General features: G+C 37.1%; 2 protein-coding genes across 2 annotated transcripts; one reads left to right on the top strand and one right to left on the bottom strand.

The window, feature by feature from the left end:
• Positions 1-388: 388 nt before the first annotated feature.
• Positions 389-1528, top strand: LOC145561942 (photosystem I reaction center subunit N, chloroplastic-like). The gene is made up of 3 exons (XM_081622080.1): positions 389-744; positions 958-1083; positions 1298-1528. Exons 1-3 carry the CDS (start codon positions 463-465, stop codon positions 1385-1387), a joined length of 498 nt encoding a protein of 165 aa, XP_081478206.1. The 5' UTR covers positions 389-462; the 3' UTR covers positions 1388-1528.
• A 1048-nt stretch (positions 1529-2576) lies between these two features.
• LOC145561918 (mitogen-activated protein kinase kinase kinase 3-like) lies at positions 2577-11355 on the bottom strand. Its single transcript, XM_081622052.1, has 7 exons — positions 10781-11355; positions 9206-9505; positions 6624-6711; positions 6420-6482; positions 5989-6149; positions 5816-5891; positions 2577-2782 (listed from the first exon to the last, which is right to left on the bottom strand). The coding sequence occupies exons 1-7, from the start codon at positions 11254-11256 to the stop codon at positions 2720-2722; spliced, it is 1227 nt and encodes a 408-aa protein (XP_081478178.1). The 5' UTR covers positions 11257-11355; the 3' UTR covers positions 2577-2719.
• Between the last annotated feature and the right edge of the window lie 1186 nt (positions 11356-12541).

Raw genomic sequence — 12541 nt, 5'->3', positions numbered from 1 at the left:
ACGGAGTAATTGTGACATTATTTTATATGGACAATGATTCTGTCTATCTTTCTCCTCGTCATATTAATTTTTATTTTTTTTAATCTCTTTCTATAATTTTTTATCACATAAAATACCGGGAAGAAGTACAATCATGAATTTCAACAAAATTTGTTGGTTGCCCTGAAATTTGGTGGGCGTAACATATGATCAAATTTTCTAAATTCAGAAAGGATGAATAAGAAGCACATACTTTGATACCATTGCTCAAGGAGCCCCACAAAGACAAGACACATGAGCACAACAAAGATAATTTGCCAATAAGAATGAGGCAATCTCACCTTATCCACACTCTCACCACAAACCCTTAATTACATTTCATCTTCATCCCTCTACATCACTCCTAAATCTTCTTAATCATAAACCTTCTTTCTTTCTCTCCTAATAACCAAAACACACCCCTAAAAAAAAACATTGTTAAAAATGGCTTCAATGAACTCTAGTGTTCTAGCATGCAGCTATGCCATCTCTGGGGCTGGGGGCTTAGAGCTTAGCTCGAAGGCGTCTTCGGTGTGTTGTGTGGCACCATCATCTTGTGACAAACTGCCTGTCATCAAGGCACAAGCTCAAAAGGAAGAGAAGGCCATTCAAGGAAGAAGAGCTGCCGTTTTCGGCTTGGCTGCTGCTCTTGTTGCCACTTCCTTCTCTTCCAATGCTAATGCTGGAGTCATTGAAGAGTACCTTGAGAAGAGCAAAGCTAACAAGGTTAGTTTCTCTTTGTTTATCTTGATACAATGATACTCCCATTTCTTAGTCATTTATGCCAAAGTTAGTGTCTGCTAGTTTAGTTGGTAAAGTTTTCCGAGGTGGGCAGTACCCCCTTAATGACCGGCCAAGCCGGAAAATGGGGTCAGACTCAGCTCGGACTGTATGATGATCATACTTATTGACACAGATGATGTTAAACTGTTTTACCAGGAATTGAATGACAAGAAGAGGTTGGCAACAAGTGGAGCCAACTTTGCAAGAGCATACACAGTACAATTTGGAACCTGCAATTTCCCACAGAATTTTACAGGCTGCCAAGATCTTGCCAAGCAAAAGGTTCATTATCCAAATACTACCTCTGTTTCATATTATTTGCAACGATTGAACATATTATTTGCAACGATTGAACATTTTTTCTCTGTACTTTATGTCAAATAGTTGCAAATAATATGAAACGGAGTAGTATATAAACGAATAATAGTAAATAAATTGATCAAAATTCAAACTTGTTTGACTGTACTAACACCTATTTTCTGATTATTGATTGCAGAAAGTACCCTTCATTTCTGAGGATTTGGAGTTGGAATGTGAAGGAAAGGACAAATTCAAGTGCGGTTCTAATGTATTCTGGAAATGGTGAAATGTATAAAATCCCTCACATTCATATTCCCATCTTGTTGAACGTTCTAGTTTCAATCTCATGTATCATGTACTTATTGTAAAACCGATGAGGGCTTAAGTATTGATTAGAGCAAATTAGTCCAATGCGCGTTTTTGTGAACTGTAACTCTTTCTTCTTTCAAATTTGCTACTGCCCAAAGCAGCATACATGTGGAGATGATAACTTCATTGAATCCTAATAAACTTGAAAGTCTGTAACATGATACATCATATTCAGAACTAACCATCCAAAACTCACTAACACACTAGGCCGCTAGGGTAAGCATACTCGTATTAGTCGTATACACAAGGCTAGTTTGCCCATTCTCATTTACGGGTAAACATGGGCACGGGCCGTGCCCGTGCCGCCGCGGGCCGTGCCTGGCCGTGCCGGGGTGGCGGCCGTGCCGTGCCGTGCCGTGCCGGCTCCGCGGCGGGCCGTGCCGTGCCGTGCCTGAAATTGGCACACCCCAGCCCACGGCACGGCACGGCCCACGTGCCTAGCGGGCCGTGCCGTGCCGGGCCGCGGGCCAAACCGTGCCGACCTTAATTTATTTTTTATTTTTTTTTTTTAAAAAAAAAAAATAAATGTTAAAAAAAAACGAATTAAAAACAAAAATGCATATAATAAAAAAAAAAAATACTAGTGCGATAATCCGAAAACACAAAAAATTGAAGAATAACTTATTTTATTATATGACGGTAGCCGGTACGACCGTACGAATGTACGATAATTCAATAATACAAAATTACAAAATAAGTAATGATAATTAAAAATCGTACAACAGTGTATGAATATTGAATAACTTCATTTATTATACGGAATACGAAGTTCGATAATACAAAAAGAATACAATAGTGTATAATGTAAATATGTAATCATGTAATTATTATTGGTCGTCTTCGTCTTCGCCTTCGTCTTCGCCTTCGTCTTCATCTTCGTCTTCGTCTCCTAGAGGTTCAAGTTCATCCGCCAATTGAGTGGATTGAGAACTAAAAGAAGTCGACGTTCCTTCATCGTCGTCGTTTTGTGCATAAGTACGATCTTGAGAACGAGTTTCGGCATCCAACCAATCCTTGAAGCAAACACACATTTCAAGTGTTTCGGGTTTTAGTCTTGTTCTTCTATCGTCTAGAACTCTTCCCGACGCACTAAAAGCTCTTTCGGAAGCAACGGAGGAGACTTGGATAGCAAAAATATCACGAGCCATTGCCGACAAAATTGGATGTTTCACGGCTTGTGATTTCCACCAATCGAGGATGTCGAGGCCAAACTTCTCTTCATCGTCCATGCCTTTCATGAAGTCGTAACTTAAGTACATTTGCAACTCCGAAACATCGCTTTGAGTTCTCCTAGATGATGATGATTCTGTACCTGAATACTTAGACATCAAGTTAGCAGCTTGTGCAAATAAACCTTTGGCCCGTTTACTTACATTTTTGGATGTTTGAGAAGGGGCAAATCGAGACACGGTTCCATATTTACTTTCATAAACATTATATAAATTAAAAAACTCATCCGTCACCTTATTCTTAAAAGTTTCAACATCATCTTCAAAATTCATGTTACTATAATAAATATCAATTAATAAAAAGGTGCCATCATATTTTTGTCTAGGATCTAAAATGGAAGCAAAAATATAAATCTTAGGAATATCGGTGTAATATTTACGCCATTTATCCTCCATGGATGGAAGATATCCACGATAAACATGTTCTGATCGGTGTTCCGCAAAAAGTTGTGCAAGTAAACATGCATTGCTAAGAAAAGAATGAGCACAAGGATTATATACAGAAGAAAAACAATGTGTCATACCATATAGTAATTGTAAAAACTGCATATATTTTTCACAATTAGCCCAATCATCTTCAAGTAAAGCATTTTGTGGATATTTCATATTATAAAAAAGTGTTAAATGAACCTTGTACTCGATTGCCCGACTCAACATTTCATAGGTGGAGTTCCACCTAGTTGGACAATCCGGTGCTATTTTTATGGTTTTAATCCGTTGTTGCCTGCAAAAACCTTTCCATTCTTGATATCTCATGTTAGAGCTATTAATAGTGCAAATAGCACTCCGTATTTTGTGATAAAATGGACCAATTGCTTGTGTTCCATCCTTCACACACAAGTTAAGAACATGACAAATGCATCTAACATGAAGTGCTTCTCCATCTAATACTAAATCGGTTAATTGGGGTTTAACCAAATTCGCACTATATGTCATAGAAGTTGCGTTATCGAAAGTCATAGACATGATTTTATCCCTAAGACTATATGCATCAATAGCTTCCATTAAATGATGTGAAATGTTAAGACCGGTATGAGGGTATTCAAGCATTTTGAAATGAATGATGCGTTTTTGTAACATCCACTCATTATCTAACCAATGACAAGTAACACATAAATAGTGAAGTCCGTACCCACCATCCCATGCATCGGCGGTTAAAGAAACTCTACAAGGAAGATTAGCTAATTCATTTACTAATTTCAATTTGTACTCTAGATAAGTCTTCATGGCAGCAGATCGAACGGTTTTTCGGGACATTTTTTTGTGTTTTGGTTGTAGTGCTCGGTTAATATAGTTGTTGAAGGCATCATTTTCGGCGAAAAGAAAAGGTTGTTCTGCATGTACAAGCATTCTCCCAAGTTCATCCCTATCTCTCTCGTAATTGTAAATGAAACCTTGTGGATGGAATTGAGAAATTTTAGGTTGGGTTGGATCACTAGATGGTCCACCACATTTTTTTGTATGCCTAGTAAGGTGTCCCGTCCCTCCCTTGGTATCGGCCGAGAAAATTTTACCACAAGTCCGACACTTGCATTTTTTTCCATCTTTACTTAATTGATAATGTACCCAACATCCACTCTTTCTTTTGGTTTGAGCAAAATCCTCTTCGGTACACCACTCTAATATGTTAGGATTATGGGTGGATGGTTCACTCGACCCGCAAGCTTGTGTTTGGCTACCTTGGGAAGGAGGAGGAGGAGGAAAAGGAAATTCATATTGTTGAAATTGGGTTTGTTGAAATTGGGTCCAAGGAGCCATATCATCCATTTGTTCTTGCCCTCCCGTGTTTTGGGGATGAAAGAAAGGGGTGGAAGTGTTTGGAAAGGGCATGTTAGGAGAGGGAAAGGGCATGTTAGGGGGGGGCATAGACATTGAAGTGTTTGGGTTTGGTGATTCCCTACGTGTTGACTTGGCTTTTCTAGAGGAGGAGGAAACGTTCGGGTTTGATGCCATGATTAATTAATAATAATAACACAACTAACAATAACAAAGTAACAATTAACAACAATGAGATCAATGAGAATTAATTAGTAAGTAGTTTTTATATAAATTAAATTTTCAAAAATAATTATAATAATAGTAGATTACTTGGATCAATGAGATCCCAGGTAGGAGAGGTTAGGAGCGACGTTGTCCAGAGCCCAAATCCCGCCTTAGACAGATTTCAACAATCCAAATAACCCACAATTAAAATAGAAAGTAGTTTTTATATAATTAAGTAGTTCCAATAATAATAATAATAATAATAATAATAATAATAATAATAATAATAATAATAATAATAATAATAATAATAGTAATAATGATAATAAATTAATAATAGTAACAATAACAATAACAATAACAATAACAAATTAAAATAAAGTTGAGTTAGATCTTACAATGACGCTTCAATGCTTTCCCAAATTTATAATTTCCCGAATTTTTAATTTCCCGAATGTAAATATAACAATTTTTTTTTTTTTTTTTTTTTTGGTAGTAGACTAGTACAAGTAATAATAGTAAAAATGTAAAATTTATAAGAGAGTAGGAATTTTTTTTTTCTTTTCACAAAAGAGAGGAAGATTGTATGTTTTTTAGGAATTTGAGAATTGAGAATTTGGGAGTAAGAAAATTAGAGAATAAGAGAGAAGAGATGAGTTGATGAATTGTGAAAATTTTGGAGGAAAATATGAGGTATTTATAGGGGATTTGGGTGGGAAATGGGGTGGAAAATATGGCCGTTTATAGCTGTTGGAAAACGGCCATAAACGGCCATATTCCAACGGCACGGGCCGTGCCGTGCCGTGCCGTGCCTGGCCGTGCCGGGCCGTGCCTGGCCGTGCCGGGCCGTGCCACGTGCCGTGCCGGCGGGTCGTGCCGGCGTGCCGGCCCACGTGCCGGCCACCGTGCCGCCCGCCGTGCCACGGGCCGTGCCCGTGCCGGTCCCAAAAAATTTGTTCACGGCACGGCCCACGGCACGCCGGCGTGCCGCCGTGCCGTGCCGTGCCGGCCACCGTGCCCGTGCCGGGCCGTGCCGGAGTCGTGCCGGGCCCGTGCCGCCCGCGTGCCGGCACGGCCCGTGCCCATCTTTAATGCCAGTGCTCACATTCTTAGCATTGAAGGATAGCACTTACATGTTTCGCCATGCCAAAATCTGCAAGTTTGATTTCGCCAGTAGGATCAACCAATATGTTTGCCCCTTTGATATCCCTATCAGTCATTTAATGTCACCAATGAATTTCACTATATTATATATAACATTTAAATTTCCAAAAAAAAAAAAAAGGAATTTCACATATATGAGTACCTATGCACTGTGGTTCTACTATGCAAGTAAGCAAGCCCAGAGAGAATTTGTCTGGTATAGTTCTGAATAACAGGTTCCTTGAAGGGGCCGTATTCTTGAAGTAATTTATGAATAGATCCACCAGAGACATATTCCAAATAAACTGATAGCGTATCTCCAGCCTGGAAAGACCACAAAAATTTAGATATGGCTACTGCTGACTACAAACTTAATACAAGTTACAATTTTGTAAAGATTAGGAAATTCTCAGAATCTCAGATTCTCACTGTTGTGCACTCCACCAAAACACAAGGAAGTAGCTCTCAGATATAAAGATGGGAAGACTATCAAAATAAATATAAAAAATGAAAAAGAAAAAAGAAGAAAATAATGATACATTAACAACAATTAGAAGATGTTAAACATGTAAAGCAACATAAGTTGGGCCATACCAGATCACTTCCGTAGTATCTAACAATGTTTGGATGTGACAACTGACTGAGCAAATCAATTTCCTGTGTAAACAGAAGAAAAGATAAGCCAACACTTGCCTAGCATCAGATTCTCAAGTTCATAAGCAAGGCAAACAAAAAATAGTAACAATAGAAGAATGAAGGCTATGAGTGTTAGCTGGGGGAGAGATTATCAAAGAAGACCTGCTTAAGCTGCTTCAGTGATTCTTTTGAATTCTGATCGTCTGAAACAATTCTCACTTCCTTTATCGCACACATGTGTCCACCCTCACTGTCAAGTTTGGGCAAGATTTGTAATCAGAGGATAAAAAATGATAAGAGGCCAAAACATACTAGTCAACTCATACGCAATCTATAAAGATTCAAAAGGCCAGCACTATGGCATCAATGATTTACCAATAAATATATCAAATTATAAACAAAAACACAATTATCTTAACTAAGAGCAAAAACAAGAAAAAATTGGTACACAGGTGATTGTGTGACTATAACAATCAAGCCACTACTCACTACTCACAAAAGGCTGTGAGTGTGGAGAAAATTTCCAAACATACTCTTGGCACTTAAACCGCCTCTACGTCCCAAAGTACATCACATAATTATGAATTTTGACAATATTCACCATAGGGAAGAGAGCTTGGTGCACTGGTCCAAGAAGGTATGTTCTAATACAAACCTCTTCGCATGGTAAAACTTTCAAAAGAGCACTTTGTGTAGAAGAGAGGAAGTTCCACAAGGAAAGTCGGAAGCATAACAACCATTCTTATAGAAAACAGATATTGCCTTTGAGACGGCACATAAGGATGCTTCAGAGATATCTAAAATCTGGGACACAATCATGGCCTAATAGCAAAATGTCAATTAAATTAACCTTGAAGATCCAAATTTTGTTTCTAAGATAAGAGCCAATGAAAGCAAACGCAACAAACCACTCCAAAAGATTCATCATATCTCACAGCAGCCCTATAGAGTTAGGTTACACCAAACGAGACTGTGATAGGAAGATATCAAGATATAAGATAACGTAACAATGAAAACAGCAGCTAAAACCATTTGAACTTCAAATATCAGAAAGCAGCAACTACTAGTTTATATCATTGTTGTATCCTTATCCGTAAATAAATCAAGTACATTATGACTAGGTCATTTTTTGAATAATCAAATTTTTGCTGCATAGAGCAAATGAAAGAGGATATGACAAAATCCCAGAGAAATTACCATAGCTCACTAGTGCAGTCCTGTAGAGTGAGGTTACACCAATTGGGAAAATGACAGGAAGACATAAGATTACAGAGGCAAACTGGCAATGGAAAATAACGGCAGTAACCATTTGGATTTCAGATATTAGAAAGCAACAACTAGTACTCCGTATCAGGAAATAGATCAAGAACAGTAATAATTCAAAAAAAAAAAAAATCCAATCATTAATTTAGTACATGCAACAATATACGGGTGCAAAGAATAAGTGCAAACAAGCTTCAACTAGAATTAGAAACAGCATGTGATTCAACATTGGTTAACCAAACTTAAGTTGTCGACCTTGTCGTGAAAAAATACCTTATCGAGAGAATTTAATTTAGCATCTTATAAATAGGAAAATGTGTGATTACATAAATAACAAGAATTCAAGAAAACAAGAAGACCACAGAATCTTTGACAGCCTGGTGGAGTGATAAAAGATGGTACAAAGGCCTTGTCAAGCTTTATTTCCAACAATTTTTCACAGTTTCCAGCTGATGAGTTTGTCAACATCACAGTACAATTGGATCAACTCCCATCTTCCCAATATCCTTGAGGCTACAAAATAGCACAACAGCTATACTTTCTCTTGTCTACCTGACTATTTCATCTGGAAGCTTCTCACTACAATAGACTATTGTTACCAAAGTCCTTCAAAATGACCAGGGGTCTTCTGTAATAAATCCTTTACCAGAACTAATCAACCACTTTTTTGTAGTTCAACTGTTACACTTAAAGAGACTTAACATTGCAGGATGAAGAAAAGGGTAGAAAAGGAAACAAATTTCTGACAGAAAAGGAAAGAGATTTCCAGACATAAGCAGAAATAGCAGGTGGGGAAATAATCCACACAGCAGTGAGCCACTTCAAACAACACTAACCTAGGAAGGTGATGACCTGCTGAGCTGTCATCCCTGGTTAAACAGTTACACTGAGTCCATTTAAATTACATAGAAGAGCTACTAATATAGGCTAGGTCCTTTGCTACTCAGAACAAACAACCTGATCGAAGAATGACATGCATCAGAGCTTACATAAAAAAGTTGGAAAAAAGAAAACATAAAATTCCAATCATCTAATCAGTAATTTATAGCAAAACCTACCAAAACCTCATTAGACTGGCTATGCAAAGAAAAACTTTGCCAAAAATCAAATAAAGATATATATATATAAAAATAATAATAATAATAATACTTTCTCCGTTTCTATTTAGTTGACGCGTTTGATTTAGGCACATATATTAAGGAGAGGAGAGAGAGTGAAAAAGCAAGTGGGGTAACTCGTAAATGCAAGGTAAAAAATTTATCCCAAAAGGAAAAGTGTCAACTTAAAAAACAAACTTCCTAAAAAGGAATACGTGTCAACTAAAAAGAAACGGAGGTAGTAATAAAAATAAAAAAGAAAATTGCTTGTTCTAGTTTATATAGTGCAATCCTCCTACCATATCCTCCAATAAAATTAATTCAAATTGATGTATAGGAAATCCAGTCCAAAATAGTCTTTGAATATGAATGATTTGTATTTACCTGTTAAATCCAAGGTAAACATGCCCGAAGGTTCCCCTCCCAAGAAGCTTTCCTTTCTTCCACTTTGATAGAGAATTATATGCGCCTTGACTGCTTTCTGTAAATAAACCAGCTCTTCCATTGGGCAAGGAAGATGGACTAGTAGGAGAGCTAGGTGGCAAGGGCAAGGGATGGCCTCGACTCCCTTCTTCTTGTCTTCCTGTAGGAGAATCTGATTTCACACTGGCCAACCGTGGATGAATAGGTGATGTCGCAGCAGTAGCTCCTCTTGAAGCAGGACCGGGACTCTTTGCCCTTCCACTGGTTTATACAACATTGTATTACATTGTCAAAAGCCGAAATGCGTTCTAGCATTGTGATCCAATAAACAATTACAAACGGCTCATTTGGCAGGTTGTAATAAATGTGTAATTCGGAGTGAATTTGCAAGGAAAATCCTATGCAACAGCCTAATGCTAGTTCAAAGTATCTCTTCATGTATCTTCATTACCATCCATTACAACCAGAGGGGTTGTATCGGATGGTAATGGAAATAAATGAATAGATACACAAGTTTAGGGATGAATGTAATGCTATCAACGATAGGATTACCTTTCCTTGCAAAATTACACTTAGATTCACTAATAATACCACCATTTATTATCACCTGTCAAGCCGGCCATTAAGGCACGAAATAATAAAACCTATGAAACATAATTAAACCATCTCAAATATGGAATAAATGAATAATATCCAACTGTGCAAGGAATTTCAGAAGAAAGTAGCTAAAACCATAAAACAGAAACACGAATTTGCCAGCAACCATTTTAAATATAGGAACAGTTGGTGTTTTGGTGGGGAGACAAGGGGAAAGGGGTATATTTCATTTCAGCCCATCGGATGGATTGTTGCCTCAAATACATTCTCACGATCATCGTTAACGGAGTGAACCACTAACAAGAAGCATATTGGCTTCGGATTAGCAACTAAATTAAAAATTCTGTCTACAACAGCAAGTGCAAAATTGCCTCAATCTAACACTCCAGACCTTGCCACATGTAAGAAATTATATTAGACACAAAAAACTAATAAAGTCATTGTTCTTTTAACTGAATTATAATAAAAATTTCTATAAAAATGAAAAAAAACAATTTCCCTTCTTTCATATCTCAACCAATTAGAGCAAACCTAATTAAGTAATTAAGTCTCTCACTCCTCTTAAAGCATGACCTAAAAAGTGAGAAAGGTTACAAAAAAAAGACAGCTCACACACCTCAAGGATCACACTCACAAATTAATAAAACACACATAAACAAATAAAAGCACAAACTTTACCCCTAAATCTCGATCAAATTACCAATCCTAACATTCTTACAGATCAACAACCACAACAAACAACAGCAAAGCTTTAACCCCATAACAATTCGGCGTCGGCTAACATGAATCGTCATACATTCAAAACCATCCCCAAAAAGTGGAGCAGCAGGAAAAATCAGTAAACAAAGTAGAGTGCAAAATTCACACAGATCAAACAAAAACAAAATTTAAGAACCCTAAAAAAATTACACAAAATTAAGGGGTTTTTTTTTTACAGACCTGAAACCATCAAGAACAATGGGATGATCATCAGAATTAGACTCGGAAGAACTAACACTCGAAACCGAGGCGGAACCCGAAGCTAATAACCCAACACCACCATGACTACCATGATCAACAGCAACAACCCCAGAATTTGTAGGCCTAGGAAGAGGATGACCCACAACTTTTCTCTCACAATCTGAATCAAACCCAGAAATCCCAGATGAAGCAGCACCATTTCCAGAACTTCCAAACTCTCTGGAATTATTTCCCCTTAATTTAGGGGACAAAATCCCTCTACCAAACTCTTCAATACTTCTGGGTGACCTCTTATTCTTGCTATTACCATTAGAATTGGAATTTGAATTAGAATTATCAGAATTATTTGGGGATTTTTTGGAATTAAGCTCAAAAAACAAGGTGTTGCTGTTGCTGTTGTTTTGATGAGTTTCTTCTTTGCTCTTGTTAGACTTTCTACCCCACCAAGCAGGCATCTTAATACCCAGAAAATAGAGAAAGAGGAGAGAGAAAAGGGAGTGTTTGTTTGTATAAATTAAGACCAACAAAAAAAAAAGGAGGGGGGGGGGGGGGGGGGGGGGGGGGGGATTTATGAATTATGAGAGTTTAGAGTGGATATTATGGAAGATAGAAAAAGGGGAAAAACTGGGGATTGGGGGAAAGTTGGGAGGTGGGTGATAGGCGTGGATTATATGTGTGAAGAGAAGAGAAGGGAGAAGGAAAGAGAGGAAAGGAGACAAAGAAAGAGAGAGGAGAAAAAGGAAGGAAATGAGGAGAGAGAAATGGGTGAGAGAGAGTGGGGTGGTTGTATGATCTTTGTATTTTATGTATTGTAAACTCATCATCGTCCTCGTCAATCATCATCCATCATGCAATTTGTAACATTTTTTTTTAGGTTAGCAGCCTCTTTTAACCCCGGTTAGGCATCGTCATTGTCGATTTATTACTAGAGGTGGTAATTAATTCGCTGTGTTTGGCTGATGAGTCGTTCAGTTTGGTTTTGAGGTTATTCTCGGATGCAAGTGGTAATTGAGGTAATTCCTAGTGAGTTTTGAATATCGGTTGTGTCTGGCTAATGAGTCATTCAGTTTGATTTTGAGATGGGTCTAGGAAATGGATTGTGTCTAAATTTATCATAAATAACCTACTATTACAAAATAATGAGATCATAGTATCTTCTGTATATCATTGTTGTTGTCTGTCATCATCCAACACGCAGGTGAAATTGTAAAATTATTTTTAGTTTTGTTTACTATAGCAGTCTTTGCCTTTTACTCGTAGTAGATAAACAATTAATATATTTTTTAAAGGGTTTTACTTGAAGTATTTGAAGTGTTCATTGTTGCAATATACATGTAGCTTATTATGCTTTTGATCGAGAGAAAAGTTATATTAGTTGCTTTCATATACATTCAAAGTTGGTTAAAATCAGTTAAAGTTGTGGTAGCCTTTTAAGTGACACGTTGCTAATTGTTTTTGAAATTAAGGACAATTGCAATTTTGGAACTATTTAGGCTTATCTAGTTGATTATATATTTGAGAAATTGTATGTGTAGCCATTTATTGAGAAAGATTTCATGAAATCTTATCTATATTCTTTTATATTACAAATACGTTATTAATTTGTTCATTGTATCCAATTCATATTGTAAGTGCAAGTTACCATAATGAGTGTAGCACGTGCAACTCAACTCGATAATAAAATGTAACAATAATATATATATAAAAAAAATGCGTTTAAGTGTTTGCATTTTCATGAAT

Source organism: Chenopodium album, chromosome 1 (assembly GCF_948465745.1).
Source record: "Chenopodium album chromosome 1, dcCheAlbu1.1, whole genome shotgun sequence".
Taxonomy (NCBI): domain Eukaryota; kingdom Viridiplantae; phylum Streptophyta; class Magnoliopsida; order Caryophyllales; family Amaranthaceae; genus Chenopodium; species Chenopodium album.
This window is presented reverse-complemented; position numbering and strand designations above follow the sequence as displayed.

Bases quoted from the DNA above. Each gene is read 5' to 3' on its own strand.
- LOC145561942 (XM_081622080.1), top strand. From the start codon at position 463: ATGGCTTCAATGAACTCTAGTGTTCTAGCATGCAGCTATGCCATCTCT. The intron at 745-957 runs GTTAGTTTCTCT...CTGTTTTACCAG, and splicing joins AGAAGAGCAAAGCTAACAAG to GAATTGAATGACAAGAAGAG. The intron at 1,084-1,297 runs GTTCATTATCCA...TATTGATTGCAG, and splicing joins AAGATCTTGCCAAGCAAAAG to AAAGTACCCTTCATTTCTGA.
- LOC145561918 (XM_081622052.1), bottom strand. From the start codon at position 11,256: ATGCCTGCTTGGTGGGGTAGAAAGTCTAACAAGAGCAAAGAAGAAACT. The intron at 6,150-6,419 runs GTATGGCCCAAC...TGGTCTTTCCAG, and splicing joins GATACTACGGAAGTGATCTG to GCTGGAGATACGCTATCAGT. The intron at 5,892-5,988 runs GTACTCATATAT...AATGACTGATAG, and splicing joins AGTAGAACCACAGTGCATAG to GGATATCAAAGGGGCAAACA.